The 17,807-nt window shown below is 36.1% G+C and overlaps 1 protein-coding gene across 3 annotated transcripts in view; it reads right to left on the bottom strand.

Moving 5' to 3' along the window:
• Window positions 1–5,901: 5,901 nt before the first annotated feature.
• The window catches only part of ASPM (assembly factor for spindle microtubules), a 50,594-nt gene continuing 38,688 nt past the window's right edge, over window positions 5,902–17,807 (bottom strand). For 2 of the 3 annotated variants that reach the window (XM_087424348.1, XM_004438988.3), the window contains exons 20-28: window positions 16,609–16,702; window positions 15,265–15,474; window positions 14,106–14,255; window positions 13,054–13,245; window positions 12,408–12,600; window positions 12,112–12,266; window positions 10,435–10,611; window positions 9,323–9,492; window positions 5,902–6,154 (exon numbers count right to left, since the gene is read on the bottom strand). In XM_087424348.1, the coding sequence (XP_087280474.1) occupies window positions 6,052–6,154; window positions 9,323–9,492; window positions 10,435–10,611; window positions 12,112–12,266; window positions 12,408–12,600; window positions 13,054–13,245; window positions 14,106–14,255; window positions 15,265–15,474; window positions 16,609–16,702 (1,444 nt within the window). In that variant the 3' untranslated portion in view covers window positions 5,902–6,051. The remainder of the gene's footprint in view (window positions 6,155–9,322; window positions 9,493–10,434; window positions 10,612–12,111; window positions 12,267–12,407; window positions 12,601–13,053; window positions 13,246–14,105; window positions 14,256–15,264; window positions 15,475–16,608; window positions 16,703–17,807) is intronic. The other variant, XM_087424349.1, reaches the window with a different exon arrangement.

Below are 17,807 nucleotides of genomic sequence, written 5' to 3'. Positions count from 1 at the left end.
ACGGATTCTCATAAACTGAGCACATCCGTGAAACCAGCACCCAGAACAGGCAACAGCATGTCCCAGCACCCCAGAATTTCCTTCCAAGTCACTGCCTATGCCCACTCCAATGTTAAACACTACCTTCACTTCTAACAGCGTGGCTTTGCTTGGTTCTATACTGCATAATGGAATCATACAGTGTTTTTTTTTTTTTTTGTCTGGCTTCTTTTGTTTGACATTTTGCTTGTGAGATTCATCCACATCTTGGGCTGTGGTAGATAGTTCCTTCTCTGTATAGTACTACATTCTGTCAATATGCCACAAATTATCTATTCATTCAACTGCTCATGGACATTTGAGTGACTTCTAGTGTAGGCATATTATGTGGTCTCTGTTTACTGTCAAAGAATTTTTAATTTGAAAATTTTCAAACATAACCTCCACCTGGATTCTACCGTTAACATTTCATTATACTTCTAAAATCACATATTTACCCATCTATCCATCCATCCTTTTTTGATGCATTTCGAAGTAATTGCAGATATCCATGCATGCCCCTCTAAATACTTAAGCAAATGTATCAGTAACTCAAGCTCAGTATTTTTTACAGATTATTCTTTTGATATGAAATTTAGAAAGAGATGCACAACTTTTAAGTATACATTCTATGGGTCTTGAGCAATGCATACATCTGTATATCTCAAATCCCTACCAATTACCATAGATCCTTCCAGAAAGTTCCCTTATGCTCCTTCTCAGTCAGTCCCCACCACCACTCCCCTTATAGGCAACCAGTGTTCTGATTTTTCCACCAATCATATCGTTTATCTGTTCTAGAGTCTCTTATAAATGGAAACATACAAGTACTCTTTTTTTGTAAAGCTTCTTTCATTCAGCATAATGCTTTGGGATTTATCCATATTATTGTGCATATCAGTAGTTCATTTCTTTCCATTGCTCAACTTTATAAAAAAATACACTGAAGCTTAGAGAGTATTGAAGTTGAAGCGGCTTGTCAAAGATCACAAAGCTAGTGAGTATTAAGCTAGGATTCCAAGTCCTTTTTAAAAAAGTAAAATCTATATTGAGATATCAAAATTAAATATCTAAATTTTTTTTTTTTTTTTTTTTGTGAGGAGATCAGCCCTGTGCTAACATCCGCCAATCCGCCTCTTTTTTTGCCGAGGAAGCCTGCCCTGGGCTAATATCCGTGCCCATCCTCCTCCACTTTATATGGGATGCCGCCACAGCATGGCCTGCCAAAGCAGTGCGTCGGGTGAGGGCCTGGGATCCGAACCAGCGAACCCCGGGCCGCCGCAGCGGAGCGCGCGCACCCAACCGCTTGCGCCACCGGGCCGGCCCCTAAATATCTAAATTTTTAATCAATGAAAAGTTACTAGCACCTACTAATTTCAGTAAATATATTAAGTGTATTACATCTAAAAATCAAACTAAAGGAGGAAGTATATGTAATGTTCCAAAAATTTTAAGTCTGGAAGAATCTTTTATTCTAGGTGAGAACGAAGCTAAACAACATAATTTTAGAATATTTATGTTTTGAAATAGTCAATATATTTACATGGTACAAACTTCAAAGGGTGTAAAGTGAAGTCTCCATCCCACACTGTCCCTCAGTCACCCAGTTCCCCTCTCTAGAGGATAAATAACGTCCTCAGTACCTTTTGCCTTTTTCCGGAGTTATCTTATGCATATACAGCAAATGCCTACCTTTTAACTCATTTCTTTTGCACTTAACAGTATATATTGGATATCACGTCATAGCAGTGCATGAATGGCTTCCTAATTTGTTTTTAGATCAGCGTAGTTTTCTGGAATATTGACGTATAATTTAAATCAAATTCATTACTGTTGGATAATGAAGTTGTTTACAATATTTTATTATTGCTAAAATTTCTGCAGTGTCTAATATGGTACATGTCATTTTGCACGTGTGAATATATAAGCAGAAAAAATCTCCAAAAGTGAAATGTTCATTTACGATACAGATAAATATTGATACATTTCTCTAAAGGAAATTATGCCCATCAACTCTCGCAATAGCAATGTACAAGATGTTTTCCCGTAGCACCAACACAGCATTATTAAACACCTCATGTTTGCAACCTAAGTAAAAACAGTTACAGTATAATTTGTTTCTCTATGTGTGAGAGTGAAGACTTTTACATGAATTTGAAGGCCATTTTTATTTTATTTCTTTGAACTACTTGTACATATTCTTTGCTCCTTTTTCTATTGAAATGTTAGTCTTTTTCTTATGGACTTGTATGGACTGTGTGTGTGTGTGTGTGTGTGTGTGTGTGAGAGAGAGAGGAAAATTGTCCCTGAGGTAACATCTGTGCCAGTCTTATTCCACTTTGTATGTGGGATGCCTCCACAGCATGGCTGATGAGTGCCATGTAGGTCCATGCCCGGGATCTGAACCCACGAACCCGGGGCGGCCAAAGTGGAGCATTCGAACTTAACCACTACTCCACCAGGCTGGCCCCTGGATTTTTAATCTATTAAAGAAAATGGAATTGATCTGTGATTTTGAATTGTATATACATTTCCTGGTGTGCTATTTATCTGTTAAATTTATTACAGTGGATTTTGCAAGTTAATTAATCTTTTCTTTCAAGATTTTGGGATTTGTGTTACAGTTAGAATTACTCCAACGTTGTTTTTAAAAATATATATATTGCCAGTTTCTTATAGTTTTTTGGATTAATTTTTTTTTTTTTTTTTTTGTGAGGAAGATCAGCCCTGAGCTAACATCCATGCTAATCCTCCTCCTTTTGCTGAGGAAGACCGGGTCTGAGCTAACATCTATTGCCAATCCTCCTCCTTTTTTCTCCCCAAAGCCCCAGTAGATAGTGGTATGTCATAGTTGCACATCCTTCTAGTTGCTGTATGTGGGACACGGCCTCAGCATGGCCTGAGAAGCGGTGCGTCAGTGCACGCCCAAGATCCGAACGCGGGCCCGCAGGTAGTGGAGCGCACGCACTTAACCGCTAAGCCACCGGGCAGGCCCATGGTTTAATTTTTAATTGGTGAATATAAAATAAATCTTTGTGAATGGTGTCAGATAAGTACACAACCTTATTTTTTCCCAGAGAGTTGCCTTGCTGTTCCAATTATTTATCAAACCATTTTTTTTTTTTTTTGCCACTGAATTTCCTTTCTCATATGTTCAATTCCTGTACTGTATATTTTAGGTCTATTTTTAGATTCTCTATTCTGCTTGACTGTTTACTCTAGTCATGTTTTTTAGTACCATCCTTTTAGCTACCCTAGATATAGAATATACCAGAGCATACAATAAGTCTAGTCCTTACACTTGAGTCCTGTTTTTCAGAAATTTCCTGTCTAGTTTTGCTTGCTTAAATACTACAGGTTTGGAGTAAAGACTTTGGAGTCACTCAGCTCTGACTTATAATCTCAATATCCAGGCTGTGACTTTGGAAAAAGAGAACTCATTTGTACCTACATTTCTTCATCTCTAAAATAACAGTAAAAATAGTAGCTACCTCAAGCATGTTATAGAAATTCTGCTGAGGATAATTTAGTACTCCACAGTTTGCCGATCCCTAAAAAAGTCACTATTAAAAACAGTTATAGAAGGGTCAGCCTGGTGGCATAGCGGTTAAGTTCGCACACTCCGCTTCAGCAGCCCAAGGTTTGCGGGTTCGGATCCCGGGTGCAGACCGATGCACCCCTTGTCAAGCCACGCTGTGGTGGCGTCCCATATAAAGTAGAGGAAGATGGGCATGGATGTTAGTGCCAATCTTCCTCAGCAACAAGAGGAGGGTTGGCAACAGATGTTAGCTCAGGGTAATCTTCCTCACCAAAAAAAAAAAGTTTCGAGACAAAATCTTAAGCCAAGATTCATAAATACATTCCAAGGAAATATATCCCAATTCAGGGAAAAAGGGCAATAATCCATTTAATGGAAATATTAAAAGATGACAAAGATGAAATAATGTCATCCTCTTTCCTTCTTTCTTCCTTCATTATCTCTAAACCTTACCTGTCAATGATAAAATTCTAAAATCTCTCCTCTTCATAAAGACTTTGAATAACCAACTATAACAAAAGCTTTTTTAGTTACATATCTGAATATATTCTATGGGCTATATGGCTGCTTAACAAATTATCATTTCTACCCAACATTTTTCCAAAATTGGCACTTTAGGGATAAATAAGGAAATGTTTGGCTCATTCCACTCCTTTCTGTCTCCTGTAGAGTTTACCTAAACACATGTGAAAGTACACCTCCAAGACACTAGGACATCACAGCTTTTGAACTGATCTAGTTTCCACCCAGTAGATGCATAGTCAGAAGAAACGGATGTCAAAAGTGAGTATTATAAAGCAGAAGCTACATTTGCATTGGTTCTGCCATTTTGCCTAGTTAGAACAATCCTGGAGGCACATGGCTTTACTGAAACTGCTGCAGAAGCCTGAGAATCTCGTCTCCAGCTTCATGGATGTCAAGGGATGGGCTGTAGAGCATTTCCTGTTGACAGGGATACAGTAAGTATGGCATGGTCCTGAAGTCAGCATTTGTACAGGTGTCTTCCTGATGCCTGAACTTCAAGACCATGGCAGAAGCAGCACCTGCCCAGGCCACCTCTGTGGTGTGGTACTAGAACTAGGAGCATGCAGATGTGTGGGGCATCATCAAAGGTCTGTCATACATTTAATTGGAGCCTCAGTGTAAAACTGATGGAAACTGAAGGAAAGAAAAATCTTAATATCATTGAGAAAGAAAAAAAAAAACTTTACTTTCAAACAAGCAATACTATGACTGCTGAACTTCTTAACATAGATGATGAAAACAAGGAGAAAACAGAATAACATCTTTAATGTATTAAACGAAAATAACTGACAACCTACAATGTGATAACCACTAAAAATATTTTCAAAATTAAAGGTGAAGAAAGATGATTTCATCTTTACCAATCATTTTTATGCTGGTTGATTATATCCTAGCGGTATAATTTACCAAAGTAATAGATTGTTCATACTAAAATTCTGTTAAATGAAAGTTTTTGGAAAATACTAAGTACCAAGAGTCTCTAAAATACTTTATTAAAAGAAGACAAAGAAATACCAAATATTCTCCAGAGTTAATTTCAACGTACTCTTTAATACACCAATATGGTCTTTATCAATCCTAACCAAACCCTTGACAATTTCAGACTAATTTAGTTTTAATCCTTATGCTAACAAATTAAGTAGTTAAATGGTCTCTTCATTTCCAGCTACTACTGATTTATTTCAGATAGTTAAAAACTTTTATGGCTTCCATGTATGGACAGACTTTGGGACTCTTTCAGATTTCCAATAGCCACTAGAAATAGGCTTCCGTGGCCCTAGAACCACACCAGTTCAGTATTGGTAACAGTGACCCACAGCTATAGAAAAATAACATGCTTTTGTTTCAACACTGAATCATTTTCAGGCCTGCAGTATGTGACTAGACAACATGGTTCTATTATAAGCAATACCACGCTCATCCTAGGTCAAATTATAACCCCAATCAGTTACAAGTTAAGAGTTTTTAGTATATGAAGGGGTAAGTTGAATTCATTTTATTTACCTACAGGGGCTCACTTGCCTATCGCATGGTCCAGTCAGTCAAGGAAACAAATGGGATGCTGTCTATGGCATTTGTGGGATTATTTTATCCTCTTCTCACTGAGTTGGCAGAACCTTAAATTTCCAAAATTTGTTTTAGAAAAATGCCTCAATTTATCTATAAAACAGGAGCAATAAGCTATTCCTTTCCCTTTAGGAATATGATTATATTCAATCTAATATAATATTTTAAGATAACAGACATGAATAACAGTGTTATAATCATTTTATGACATTAGTTTGTTACATGCATAAAGGTATTAAATAAAAGAAACAACAAACATAAAAAACACTTTATTACGTATATATTTTAAATTTTAATACAAAGTCAGATTTTTGAAGTTACATAAAGCCAAAAACACTTTACATATACATGATTAGCTCTACTATTTCTTTTTACTGTACATACTGATAAAATGTTTACATTTACTAATAAGGAAGGCCAAGCGTATCCATCACCATTTGAATAGCTTGCAAGGAATTTGTGATTTCTTCCATGTTATCTCTTCTCAAAACCCAATCTGGTTTAAGTCTGTGAAAAGAATAAAAATTTTGCATTAACAAAAAGTTCTTCTCTTAAAAGAATTCCCTTCACTTTTCTGTCTTAATAAAATATGGCTATTCCTGAACACATCGTTTCCCTTACAACCCTCTCCAACAGGATGGAGGGCTGCATATTCTTGCCCTTTACTACTTTCAGACTATTTCTCTCCATCTTTCCTGAAAGATGATCCCAGCTCCTTTGAAGCTTAGGCTATTTAGCTCCAGCACTGCCTATGGCTCATCTCCCAAACTCGCAGTGTTTTCTTCTTTGTAAACTTGGTTCCTGGTCTTCTCTCAACGCCTGTCACTATTCTCAGAACTTCAACATCTCTGTGGCCAAAAAGCCAACAACCTCACCTGTCAGTTTCTGGCTCCCTTTCCTTCTGTCCCACCTCAGCCAATCCCTTCTCACATGATCACATAATAGACTTGGTCACCACAAAGTGCCCCCCATGACGTCTCAATTGGAGACTTCCATTCTCCAACCACCACTTCTGATTCATCCTCGTCATTTGACTTAATATGTCCACTGCACATATGCTTCCACCTCACTGAGATCTCCATTCACTTGACCTCAACACGTGCCTATGACCCACCGGAATGCTTTTCTCACTTCACACCTTGGCTAGCGTAGGTCCATCAACAGAATCCCCTTTGCAAATGTCATTAAGTCTACTGTTTCCCTTTCCTATTGAAAGTTCTATTTGGACTCCAAGTTGAATCCAAATATCTGCCTTCTTCATTCCTATACAGCTGGACATTGTGAAAGAAAAGTCACAGAACCAGACTGACTGATTTTATGCCCATAATTGCAAACCAAAATGGGCACTTGACATTGCCTAATATGTTTCCTTTCTCTTTCCCCAAGGTGACTATGTTATTCCTTTCTTCTTTTCAGATGTCCCCTCCACACCCTCCCTGATCTGCTTCTGAGCTAATGTTTATGAGCTCATACTTCAGTCCATCAGAGCGAAGCTCATACATCTTTCCCACACAAATCCCTTCTACTATATGCATTCCCACCTTCTTATTCTTTTCTTTCCTCTTAAAAATCCAAATATCTATTCACTGGGCAGTGGTCAAACAAAGTGTGGTATAGACATACAATGGAATCGTACTCTGTGATAAAGGAGAATGAAATTCTAATCCCTGCATCAACATGGATGAACCTCAAAAGCCTTAAGTTAAATAAAGAATCCAGTCACAAAAAGCTACATACCATGTGATTCTATTTATGTGACAATGTAGAAAAGGCAAAAATTAAAAGGACTGAAATCAGACCAGAAGTTGCCAGAGTCTAGGGGTTAAAGGGAGAGAACTGACTGCAAAGGGGCGCAAGGGAATTCTGATGTGATAGAAATATTTCATCTCAGTGGTAGTGGTTTCACACCTGTGTACACTGGCCAAAACTCATTGAACTACATTGAACATGAGGGTGCATTTACACTGTTGGCAAATTTTACGTCAAAAACCTGACTATATCAAAAGAAAAAAAAAAGGATCTATTCATTCACATGCTTTTAACAATAGTTTTTAAGACATAACTAATATGAAAAATTTACCAAGTTCTTCAATAAAAATCCTATGTAGAAAGGGTCCCCATTAATAAATTTCAAGCAAGCAGACTATTTCTATTTTTATACTGTGAAATAGGCATGCATAAAACCAATTTGCAACCATTATACAGTTTATAATTATGAAGCTAAGTGCTATGTAACCTAAATCACGAAATAGTGAATTGTCAACACTGTGGGATTTATACCTAGTACAGAGTTACTGAGTCATAGAAAGGAAGGAGGGAGAGAGGGAGGGAGGGAGGCAGAGAAGAAGAAAGGAAATTAAACATCATGAGATAACTTAGTTCATAAAAATCAATTAAATCGTTTTGTTAATAAGGTAAAATCAGAAAATGTGAAATTAATCTTTAAATAAAATTTTACTGCCTGAGCAAAATGTAAAGTCACAGCTGAAGTTCTAACGTTAGAAATTTTCGACCATAAATGAATTCATGACTAATAACAAATACGTATCTTAAATCAGTATTATAATTCTAATTTATATTATCTAACAGAAAAATGTTGCTAGAGTTCTCCACATTAGAAGACTAATTTCTGTCATAAGAACATTCATCAAATATTACACTTATAAAAGGGTGAATTTTACTGTGTGTAAATTACATCTCAATAAACTTGACATAAAAACTATGGAATAGCAAGGTTAAATTACTATGTAAGTTTCTAAGTGCTGACTCTAAACTTCTGAACTTTTATCCACAGAGCAGTGACAGAGCTTGCCGTCTGCACTGGTCTGTGGGTCATGCCTGGAGCTCTGCAGAAAGGCTTCATGTGCTTCAGGTTTGATTTTATGACAAGAACACTATTTGGATGGTCTTGTGCACCAGGAGATAAGATCATCCTGTATTGCACAGACTGGCCCCATGTCCACCAACAGATGTCCCACAAGAGACACAGAAGAAGGAGGAGGAGAAGCCCATGTGTAGACTGAGGCGGAGAAGGGAGCTGGACAGCAGCAAGCCAGGGACACCTCGAATCACCAGAAGCTAGAAGAGTCAGGGAGGGATTCCACCCTGGAGCCTTCAGAGAAAGAGAGGCCCCCTCTGTGTCCTTGACTTTGAACTTCTGCTTTCAAGAGCTGTGCGAGAATAAGTTACTGTCGGTTAAGGCCACTAGGTTTGTAGTAATTTGTTATGGCAGCTCTAGGAAACTCACACAAGGTCTCAGAGAACTTCTCTAGAAGGAGATATTTCAAGTATTAGGGTGATCCCGGGAGGAGTTAGAGGTTGATATTTTGGCCAAGAGGGATTTTTGTTAGCTCTCCAACAGCATAGCTTGTCTTATAGGGAGGAAAAAAAAAATGGTATAGCAAAGCTTATAAAAAGCTAATTATTAGCCTTAGCATTTAACTATTTAATATAAGAAATTACTGAATAACTATTAAATACCCAAAGCTATAGTGTTATTCCTTCATTATTTGTTGAGATCATCTCCTTTAGATTTACCAAAGATTCCATTCTTGTTCGTAGGTTGTTTCTGCATTGTCAAGCACAATATCTTGCTTATAGTTGGTACTTAATAAATGTTTGCTAAACGAATGAATGAATGGTGACTCAAAACGATACAGTACATTAACTGCTTACCTTGACACTATTCTGGTTCTTACAGGTGTTTCCGGAATAAAGGGAATGCTGATAGAAGAATTCATCTTTTGTTTATAAAGTATTCTTTCAATATTCATTTTATGTTTACGAGCTGTAAGTTTGTAGAGACTATAAATACAATCAACAATTTTGGACCTACTTCGAACATCCTAAAAAAGAAAATGTACATTTTTTAAAACTAGTAAGAATTAAATTTTGCATCTCTTCTATGATAGCAAAATCAATCATAATAAATAAACACTATGCAGCAAACTTACGAGTTTTTAACAATCAAAAGCCAAGCTCTCCAAGTTCAGCAGTTAGATTGGTTTAAATTACGATCTAATTTGTAAGACAAATATAAAAAAGGCAAATATTCAAAAATTGTACACCTAAGTCAATCCTGAATTAAAAGGCAAATATGACAGTCAATATACCTATTACATCCAGTTACCAAGTCCTGTGAATTGCTTCTCTTTAAAGATTCCATGGTTATCCACTTCCCTCTCACTGGTACAACCCCAGGTCAAGTATCATCTCCTGCCTGGACCACGGAAGATCTACACCTGCCTCCCCCGTAAAGGTCTCCCTACATCCACACATGCTCTCCCCAATCCATCCTTCAATCACCAGCCAGACTGATGCTAAAACTTAGACTGGAACATATTCCCTTGCTTAAAATCCTTCAGCAGTTTCCTAGTGTTCTCAGGATAAAGGCCACATCCTATCACAGCCTGTGACCACCCCTGCGTTGACTGTGACACCGAGAGAGAATAGCGCAGAAGTCTCACCACAGGAAAGCTGGAAATGTGCTTATGGTCACAGCAGGAGGAGGGGGAGTCACACACATCTGGTTTCTACCTTGCTAGATAACTCGTTACTTCCCTCAGGTAAACGGGAAATGGTTACTCATATGGCTGTAATAAAGTCTATTTCTATAATTCAGTTTCTTTAATACATAAGAAACAACTCACATATCAGCACAAAAGGCAGGTTTGAACACCCACAAAACCCTATTTAAGATGTGATCGTTACTGAAGGAAAAGTATAAAAGTCTTAGACCAAAGAACCTAAAAAAATAACCTCAAAGAAAGTAACTGATTAATACTTACAGAGGCTCGATTTGTTGTCTTCAATAAAACAGCTAACAAACAACAAGTTTTTATGAAAATGCTTCCACCCTTGTCAGCCACTTTGTCACCAGGCTTTTCTCGGTACATTTGCAAAAGCTGCAATAGTGTGTCTACACAATTTTCTACTTCGTAAACTGCTGAAGTAGTTTTTTCATACTTGAAGAGAACAGAATGAAATTACAAGTTATAATACACACATATGCTCTTAGAAACAGCCTAACCCAAAAGAAAGCTTAGAGACAAATTTTGGGACCATCTTCAGCAAGGGCTAAGGACATCATGAAGTGACTTTTTGACATTCCTTTCGTTTCTGTATCTATCTTCTATGCAAATCTGCATTTTAATGTTTTTCTTCCAAACCTACTTTAAAGTTCCACAAAAAATGAATCAAATCTGAAAATCTCTGAAAATGAACACGCTGAAGTAAACAGAAACAAGCTTAAAGAGAAGGCCATTTTAGTGAGATCCTCTCATGAAAAAGATAACTTATCCATGATGGTTGATCATAGGGAAAAATAAAGATAAAGGCAAGATTTAATTAGTTACCTTAATACATGCTTCTGGAGAGGAAGGGGAGCTTGTTTTAAAATAAAATAACTTTGATACTGTTAAAAGTCTGGGATACATGTTTCATGCCTCAGTTACCTAATTATATCATTCGATTCCTATTCAAATTTGCTTGGTAACAAATAATGCTAATGATACTAAGGTAAAAATAAAAACAAAACGATGTTAACAATTAACACTTAATTGGCACTTCTATGTATCAAGCAGCTTATGTATATTGATTCATTTAATCCTCACAACAACATTATGAGGTAGGTACTGTTACTACACCCATACTGTAGTTAAAGAAAGGGAAGCACAGAGAGGCTAAGTAACCTAGAGTAAGCTGCAGAGCTGGGGTTCAAACCCAGGCAGTTTGGCACCAGAGTCTGTGTTCTTAACCACTACTTCTCAATAAGAAGATTCCAGGTAAAGTGCTTTATGTTGCGGCTGAGGGGTTCTGTGGGGAAGATCAGTCTGTCATCTCAATACCTTGGATCGTGTGCATTACAGTTTAGTACAGGTATCTGCTCCCAGTCCAAAGCCAAAAGACAGAAATCCTAACACAGAGAGTCCTACAGGGTAACCAAGTTAGAGCAACATCATCTTGTTTTTGCCAGACATGCTTATAAGAGGTTCTACCGTTCTGATACAATGCAATAAGAACCTCAGCTCTGGAGGTAGACAGAAATGATCCAAATTCAGCTCTACCACTTATCACACTCGAGGCCTAAGGCAAGGAACTTCTCTTCCGTGAGGATTATTATTCCTTCTCTATAAATGGGAATAATAATAGGAAATACCTTAGAGGATTACTGTAAGGACTAAGTTAAATGACAAATGAAAGACAGTAGCACATAGTAAGGACTCAATAAATGTTAGTAATCATTGTTATTAATATTATAAAGACAGAAGAAATAAAATCGTAAACAATTAGTATTTCTATGCACAGTGATATTAACAGATTAAACATTTTTCTCCCTAAGACTCTTGCACATAAATGAATTTTAACTTGGAGATCTAAGTTCCAGTGACGTGCAAGCATAAACTTAATTTGCTGGGTGAGATTTCTTGACCAATGAATATTTCATTATTAAAATGGAAAACTACCTTAGCGACATTAAGCAGGACTTGTACAGCATAGCTGATGACTTCCATACAAGGAACACTACGATTGCAACTTCGGATCAAAACAAATATTTTAGAAATCGCTCCACTCTGGGCCATGTTCTCACAACAAAGAGGAGACAATCTAGTAACTACCTCTGGAAGAGGAGAAAAAGAGAGGAATTCACAGCAAGAAAATGAAGTTTTAGCTAATGTTGTATTATTATAATATTCTTTGTATTCTCAAAGGTAAAAATGCATTTCTAACCTTATACAAGGAATTGTTAAAAGAAACTAACCTAGGTGCTTTAAAGCCTCAAGAATAGCAGACAGGTGCTTATATGTCAAAAGATAATGAAGGGCAAGTGTAGTTCTTCTGTAGAGTTTGTTTTCTTCTCGAATCTCCCTATTCACAAGCTGAAGACTTAGTCGTATAGCTTTAATTTTTGTACAGTCATTTTTCTTCCTCCAAGAATATCCTCTCCATAATGCCTGAAAGAGACAAAACATAATAATTTTAAGGTTACAACCCACGATGTGTTAAATTTATATCTACCTCTATTTCCAGAAAGTAAATAGTTTCAGTAGATTTATATGAGGTGATCAGATACTTTGCAACTAAAACTTCAATTCAGGTTCTAATAGCAAAAATCAATTTTTCTAAAAAGAAATACATATAATATTCCTGTGTATAAACTGAAGCATCATTCACCTATCAAAGATGTTGCTAAAATACTTTTTCATCTCTCAATCACAAACTTCCTTTAGGGAATTTGAAAATAAAAGGCTTAGCAATGAAATTACAGTAGCATAGTATGTATGAGTTATTCTACTGACTAATCTTAGCTTTCTAAAATTTACGTGACTGTGTTTTTAAATGTTAGATATCATGTAGATGAATTGGAAACCAAAGTCTTGAACTAAAATCATAAAATTTTCAGTTACCTGAATTTTAGCGATTCTAGTATTTAATTTTTCCTGTTTTTTACGGAGGAGAAAACGGCGTACTGCTTTCTGTATTACTGATGCAGCCCTACTTTGCTGGCTCAGAGGTTCTTGAACTTCATGCTGAACTTTTATGATGCTATGATATTTCTGAATAAACCTCTTTTGCTGTAATCTTGCTCGAAACCATCTCTGTTTAAAACATATGAAGATATTTTTTACTTCAGTGTTTTTAAAATAAATACATATATGCACATGCATACATAAATGAAACAAATAGAACTTCATATTGAATTATCTTTCAACCCTCCCTGTGGCATTACTTCTCTACTCCACTTGATGCAAATCCTTCCAGTCCACACTAGGGGTGAGTGTGTGTGTGTGTGTGTGTGTGTGTGAATTTAACCCTGCACAACATTGCCTTCATTTCACAATTTTTAAAAATTCCATCAAGCTGTACATATCATTCTGCAGTTTGTTTTTCCATTCAATATTTTATATATATATATGTTAACATATATAAACACAATTCTTATACAGAATAAAGAACTCCTAAAAATTATAAGAAAAAAGAATACCCAACAGAAAAATGAGCAAAGTATATGGAAAACAAAACATATTAAAAAAAGCACACAATACACAAATAAGAATTTGAATAAGCAACACATATGAAAAATTTTTTACAATTGCTAGCAATCAAGGAAATTTCAAACAAAAATGAGGTATAATTTGCCATTCATCAAAATGGGAAAAGTCAGAAAGCCTTCCAACGGCACTTGTGTTGGCAAGGATGTAGAGAAACAGGTACTCTCAGACTTTGTTAGTAGGCGTATAAATGAGTACAATTACTTCAGAGAATAAGTCATAGCTTTCTTCCCTATGCCGTAAAGCATCGACCTATGTCTAACCCATCAAATCATCCTAACAGCTACATGGCAAAAGCCTAAATATTATATGACCTTAGCTTAAAGTATTTGGAAATTGTTTATTAAATATCATAAATTTATAACACAAACTAGATCACACAGTTTTACTACAAAGGAAATGCTAACCTGAATACAGATGGCTGAATTAACCTGCTCTTTAGCTTTCTTCACAGCCACGTGGCGTTTATATGCTCTTTGAATCCTGAGAGCAGACAGGTGATAATACACAGCTGCTGCGAAGTGAAGTAGCCTAATTTTGGCTCTCTGTTCTAAAATCTGAAGAAGAAAAAAAGTATTAATTACCAAATATTTGATTCTTAAGACATCAATCAATGTTTATTTCTGTATATCTTCAATACCAAATTATATAAATTAGCAATAAAGAATTCTTTTAATTATTAAAATGATTTACATTGTAACTCTAAGTGATTTTACTTCTTTAATACACACTATTTCCAATTGTGTAAATATAACTGAGGGTATAGAATGCAAAATTATATTTTGGGCACTTTACCAGAGAATAACAGCATTTAATTTAACTAGACTACCCAATAGCAGCTCGTTAAAGCTTTGAATATACTAACTATAATGAGAGAAGTATATGACTATCAAACTTTAAAAAGCTTACAGTATTCCAAGCAGAACTGTTGGGGATGGTGATTTTAAGATGACAAAATTATTAGAATTGATTTCTCCAGTATTAGACAGTCTAGCACAAGACTTGTAACAGACACATTCTACAGCAGCCTCTGGCCTTCAGACTTCCAATTTATATTTAATGAACAAAATGCAAAAGATTTCTCCTTTTTCACTTAAAATTTAATTATCTTGTCTTTGCCAGTGCTTCACCTATTGGATGCACAAAACCTCATGAACTCCCTCGGAAGGATTCTCTCCTGCTGAAGATGCGGAAGGTACCACAGGAATGGTAGTTACAACACCTCCAAGAGTAGCTTGGCGGAAGCAAAAGGCTACTTGAATAACAGCCTGCTTCACATACAGAGCCCTTCCTCATACTTCTTTCAGTTCTTTTGTCAAGATTTATTACACAAGAGAAAATGTATTTTGTGTTTTTTGGTGAGCACCTATGGGAAACAGGCTCATAGAACAAAAATCTACAGCAACCAGTGATCTGGATACATGGCTTTCCTGAAGCTGAATAAATTCAAGTTAATGGTTATTTTAGCTCTGAAATTGTTCTCCAAAATCTAAAATTTCTTAACACAATTTAATATCAGATACTTTCATTTCATAAGAGTGAGATACTCTACTTAAAAATACTTACTCTCTTTCTTACTAACCAACCACGCACCAGTGCTTGTAGAACAACTGTAGATTTTTTTAATTCAAGATATGTTATCCTTTCACACTTCCCAGCCTTCCTGGCTCGTACATATCTTTGTATGGTCAGAGCGGCAGACTTCTGCCGAAGAAAGAGCTGCCTTCCTCTATAGCCTCTAAAATTTGCTTGGATCAAACAAGCAGCTCGTTGTCTCTACAGGAAAAAATTTGCAAGTAAAATTAATAGATAAAAACAATAATTTTCACCTACTGGAGATTCTTGAATTTCTCCACGTAATATGAGATGGCATAATTATGATTCTTTTTACAATTTTAGCTTGAGAATGTCACATTTCATAGATAAGAAAAGGTGATAGTGTATGATTTCTAAACCCATACATATAATCCATAGCAAAAAATGAAGGTTTTATGAAGGTGCAAGCCAGGGTCAATAGATACGTGGTGCTCTTTCCCTCTCATCCTCTTGACACTTTTCATTGTGAGGAGGAAAAGGACTAACACTACCACAGGATAAATACATTTAATAAAAATGTTAGCTATGATATACAACACAGAATGGGCATTATCAACAGCTATGAGGGAAGCTGTTGCTTCAAGAACCATAGTGTACAACCAACACATCTTAGATTCCACAATTATATAACACCCTGACCACCAAAGTCTAAGACACAAAAAAAGTATATGAGTTGAAATGGGAATTAGGTTTGTTTTACAACATAGATCCCCCACCTACTAGCTGAATGACCTTGGACAAGTCACTCTACCTTTATAGACCTCATTCCTCATCTGTAAAATGGGTATGCTAATAATAACTACTTCACAGAGTTATTATGAGGATCACATTAGTTAGTAAATATTCAGGAATAGGTGTAATAATAATAGTGCCTATATAATCGTAGTGAATATTACACGAACATCAAAACTTACAAGTAAATTTTTTATTTTGATTTCTTTAATAAAAGACCATAGGTACTGCAGCTATTGTAAAACTTTGAGGTTAAATGTTGTAAATAGATCACCAACTGTGGTTTAAAGAGTATGTTATTAAGTTTTTGACTTATACTAGACAAAATATGCCACATCTATTATGACTTTATCCAGATAAATTATTCTAAAAGTCACTTCAAACTTGGGTTTGAGAATATTTTATAAATACAGATATATAAACAAAAACACCCACAGACAGTATTTTTATGTGAATATAATTTTTAATTGACTGCAATGATGTGTTTAAAATAAATGTATAGTTAGGTCTTAAAAACATTCTTTCTGTTTTCTGTTTTCTAAAGTAGTTCTTTGCAAATGAGCTGTATTTTTTTACACCTACTTTTATCATTAAGTGCTCACGAGCTATTCTTCCAGAAAGCGTAGCTCTCCATTTTCTCTGAATGATGATTGTTGATGCTCTCACATTCAAAAACCTAAAGAGTAGTTATTGGAAAGCAATTTCAAATTAATCTATTCAATAAATATTTATTGCCGCCTCCCTTTACATACAAGAGCAGAAAGAAAATATAAGAAAGGCAATGAGGGAATAAAAGAAAGTGGAGAAGTATAATTTATTCCTAAATTCTGGCAATCAGAATTTTACACACACACACTGACACGATGAAAAACAAGTTTCACAATCGGCAATGTTCCAGCAGGCAAGAAATATGAAGTTGTAGAAAGACTAAGAATTCTGAACAGGATCGAAAGCAAGTGCAACGATGCAGACCAGACAAAGCCTAGGTGAGGGGGGGGGGGGGTGGAAGTAATGGTGGAGTCCAGAATCTGGTCCATGTTGCATGTGAGTCCCAGCAGGCAGCACATGGCCAAGAAGAGACTGGGGAGATGTGGGCAGCACCAGGCAAGTGAGACATGGACACGCATCAGAAGGGAGAGACAGGCATCAAAATATCTAAACAGAAAGAAGCTGTAAACAGAAGTGGAGAAAAATTAAAAATGTGAGGGCTGGAGATTACACTTGAGGTGTAAACATAGTGGTCACAGATAACAATTGAGAATGGACAGGCTCCTTGCTTTGTCCCTGGTAATGCAGAAAAGGTAGAGAGTTAACTTCAGTGACGTTGCCACATTTCTTAGAAAATACAGCTGAGTGACAATGAGAAAAATGCAGCATTTTGGTACAGGAAAAATCCTTCACAGCGGACGGTGGCAACTCCATCTTTACATGGGAAGTCCTAATGCTGCCCGTGGAGCTACTCAAGGAACTCCTCCAACACCAGTGTGCTCTCCTACAACGATCTTTAAAACCATCACTGGTACGATAATTCACCAATTCTGAGAACTGAAGAAAAATTCTTAGACTACAAAATGAAAAATAATAGAAGTAATCTGGTAAGAGCTTCTGAAAATATGTTTAAAAGAAATGAACTAGGAATAGGGAAATACAATTAACATAGACAAGTTGGGAATTAGATCTTCATCACAGGATAAAGAGTACAGGAAATAACACAACTAAGAAAAAAAAGAAAAATGAGTAAGAAGATAAATTTTGCCAGTAGCTAAATCCACAAACAAAAG

The sequence above is a fragment of the Ceratotherium simum genome, chromosome 36 (assembly GCF_057802395.1).
Source record: "Ceratotherium simum simum isolate JZ-2026a chromosome 36, ASM5780239v1, whole genome shotgun sequence".
Lineage (NCBI taxonomy): Eukaryota > Metazoa > Chordata > Mammalia > Perissodactyla > Rhinocerotidae > Ceratotherium > Ceratotherium simum.
The sequence above is the reverse complement of the archived record's forward strand: the minus strand, read 5'-3'. Positions and strand labels throughout refer to the sequence as shown.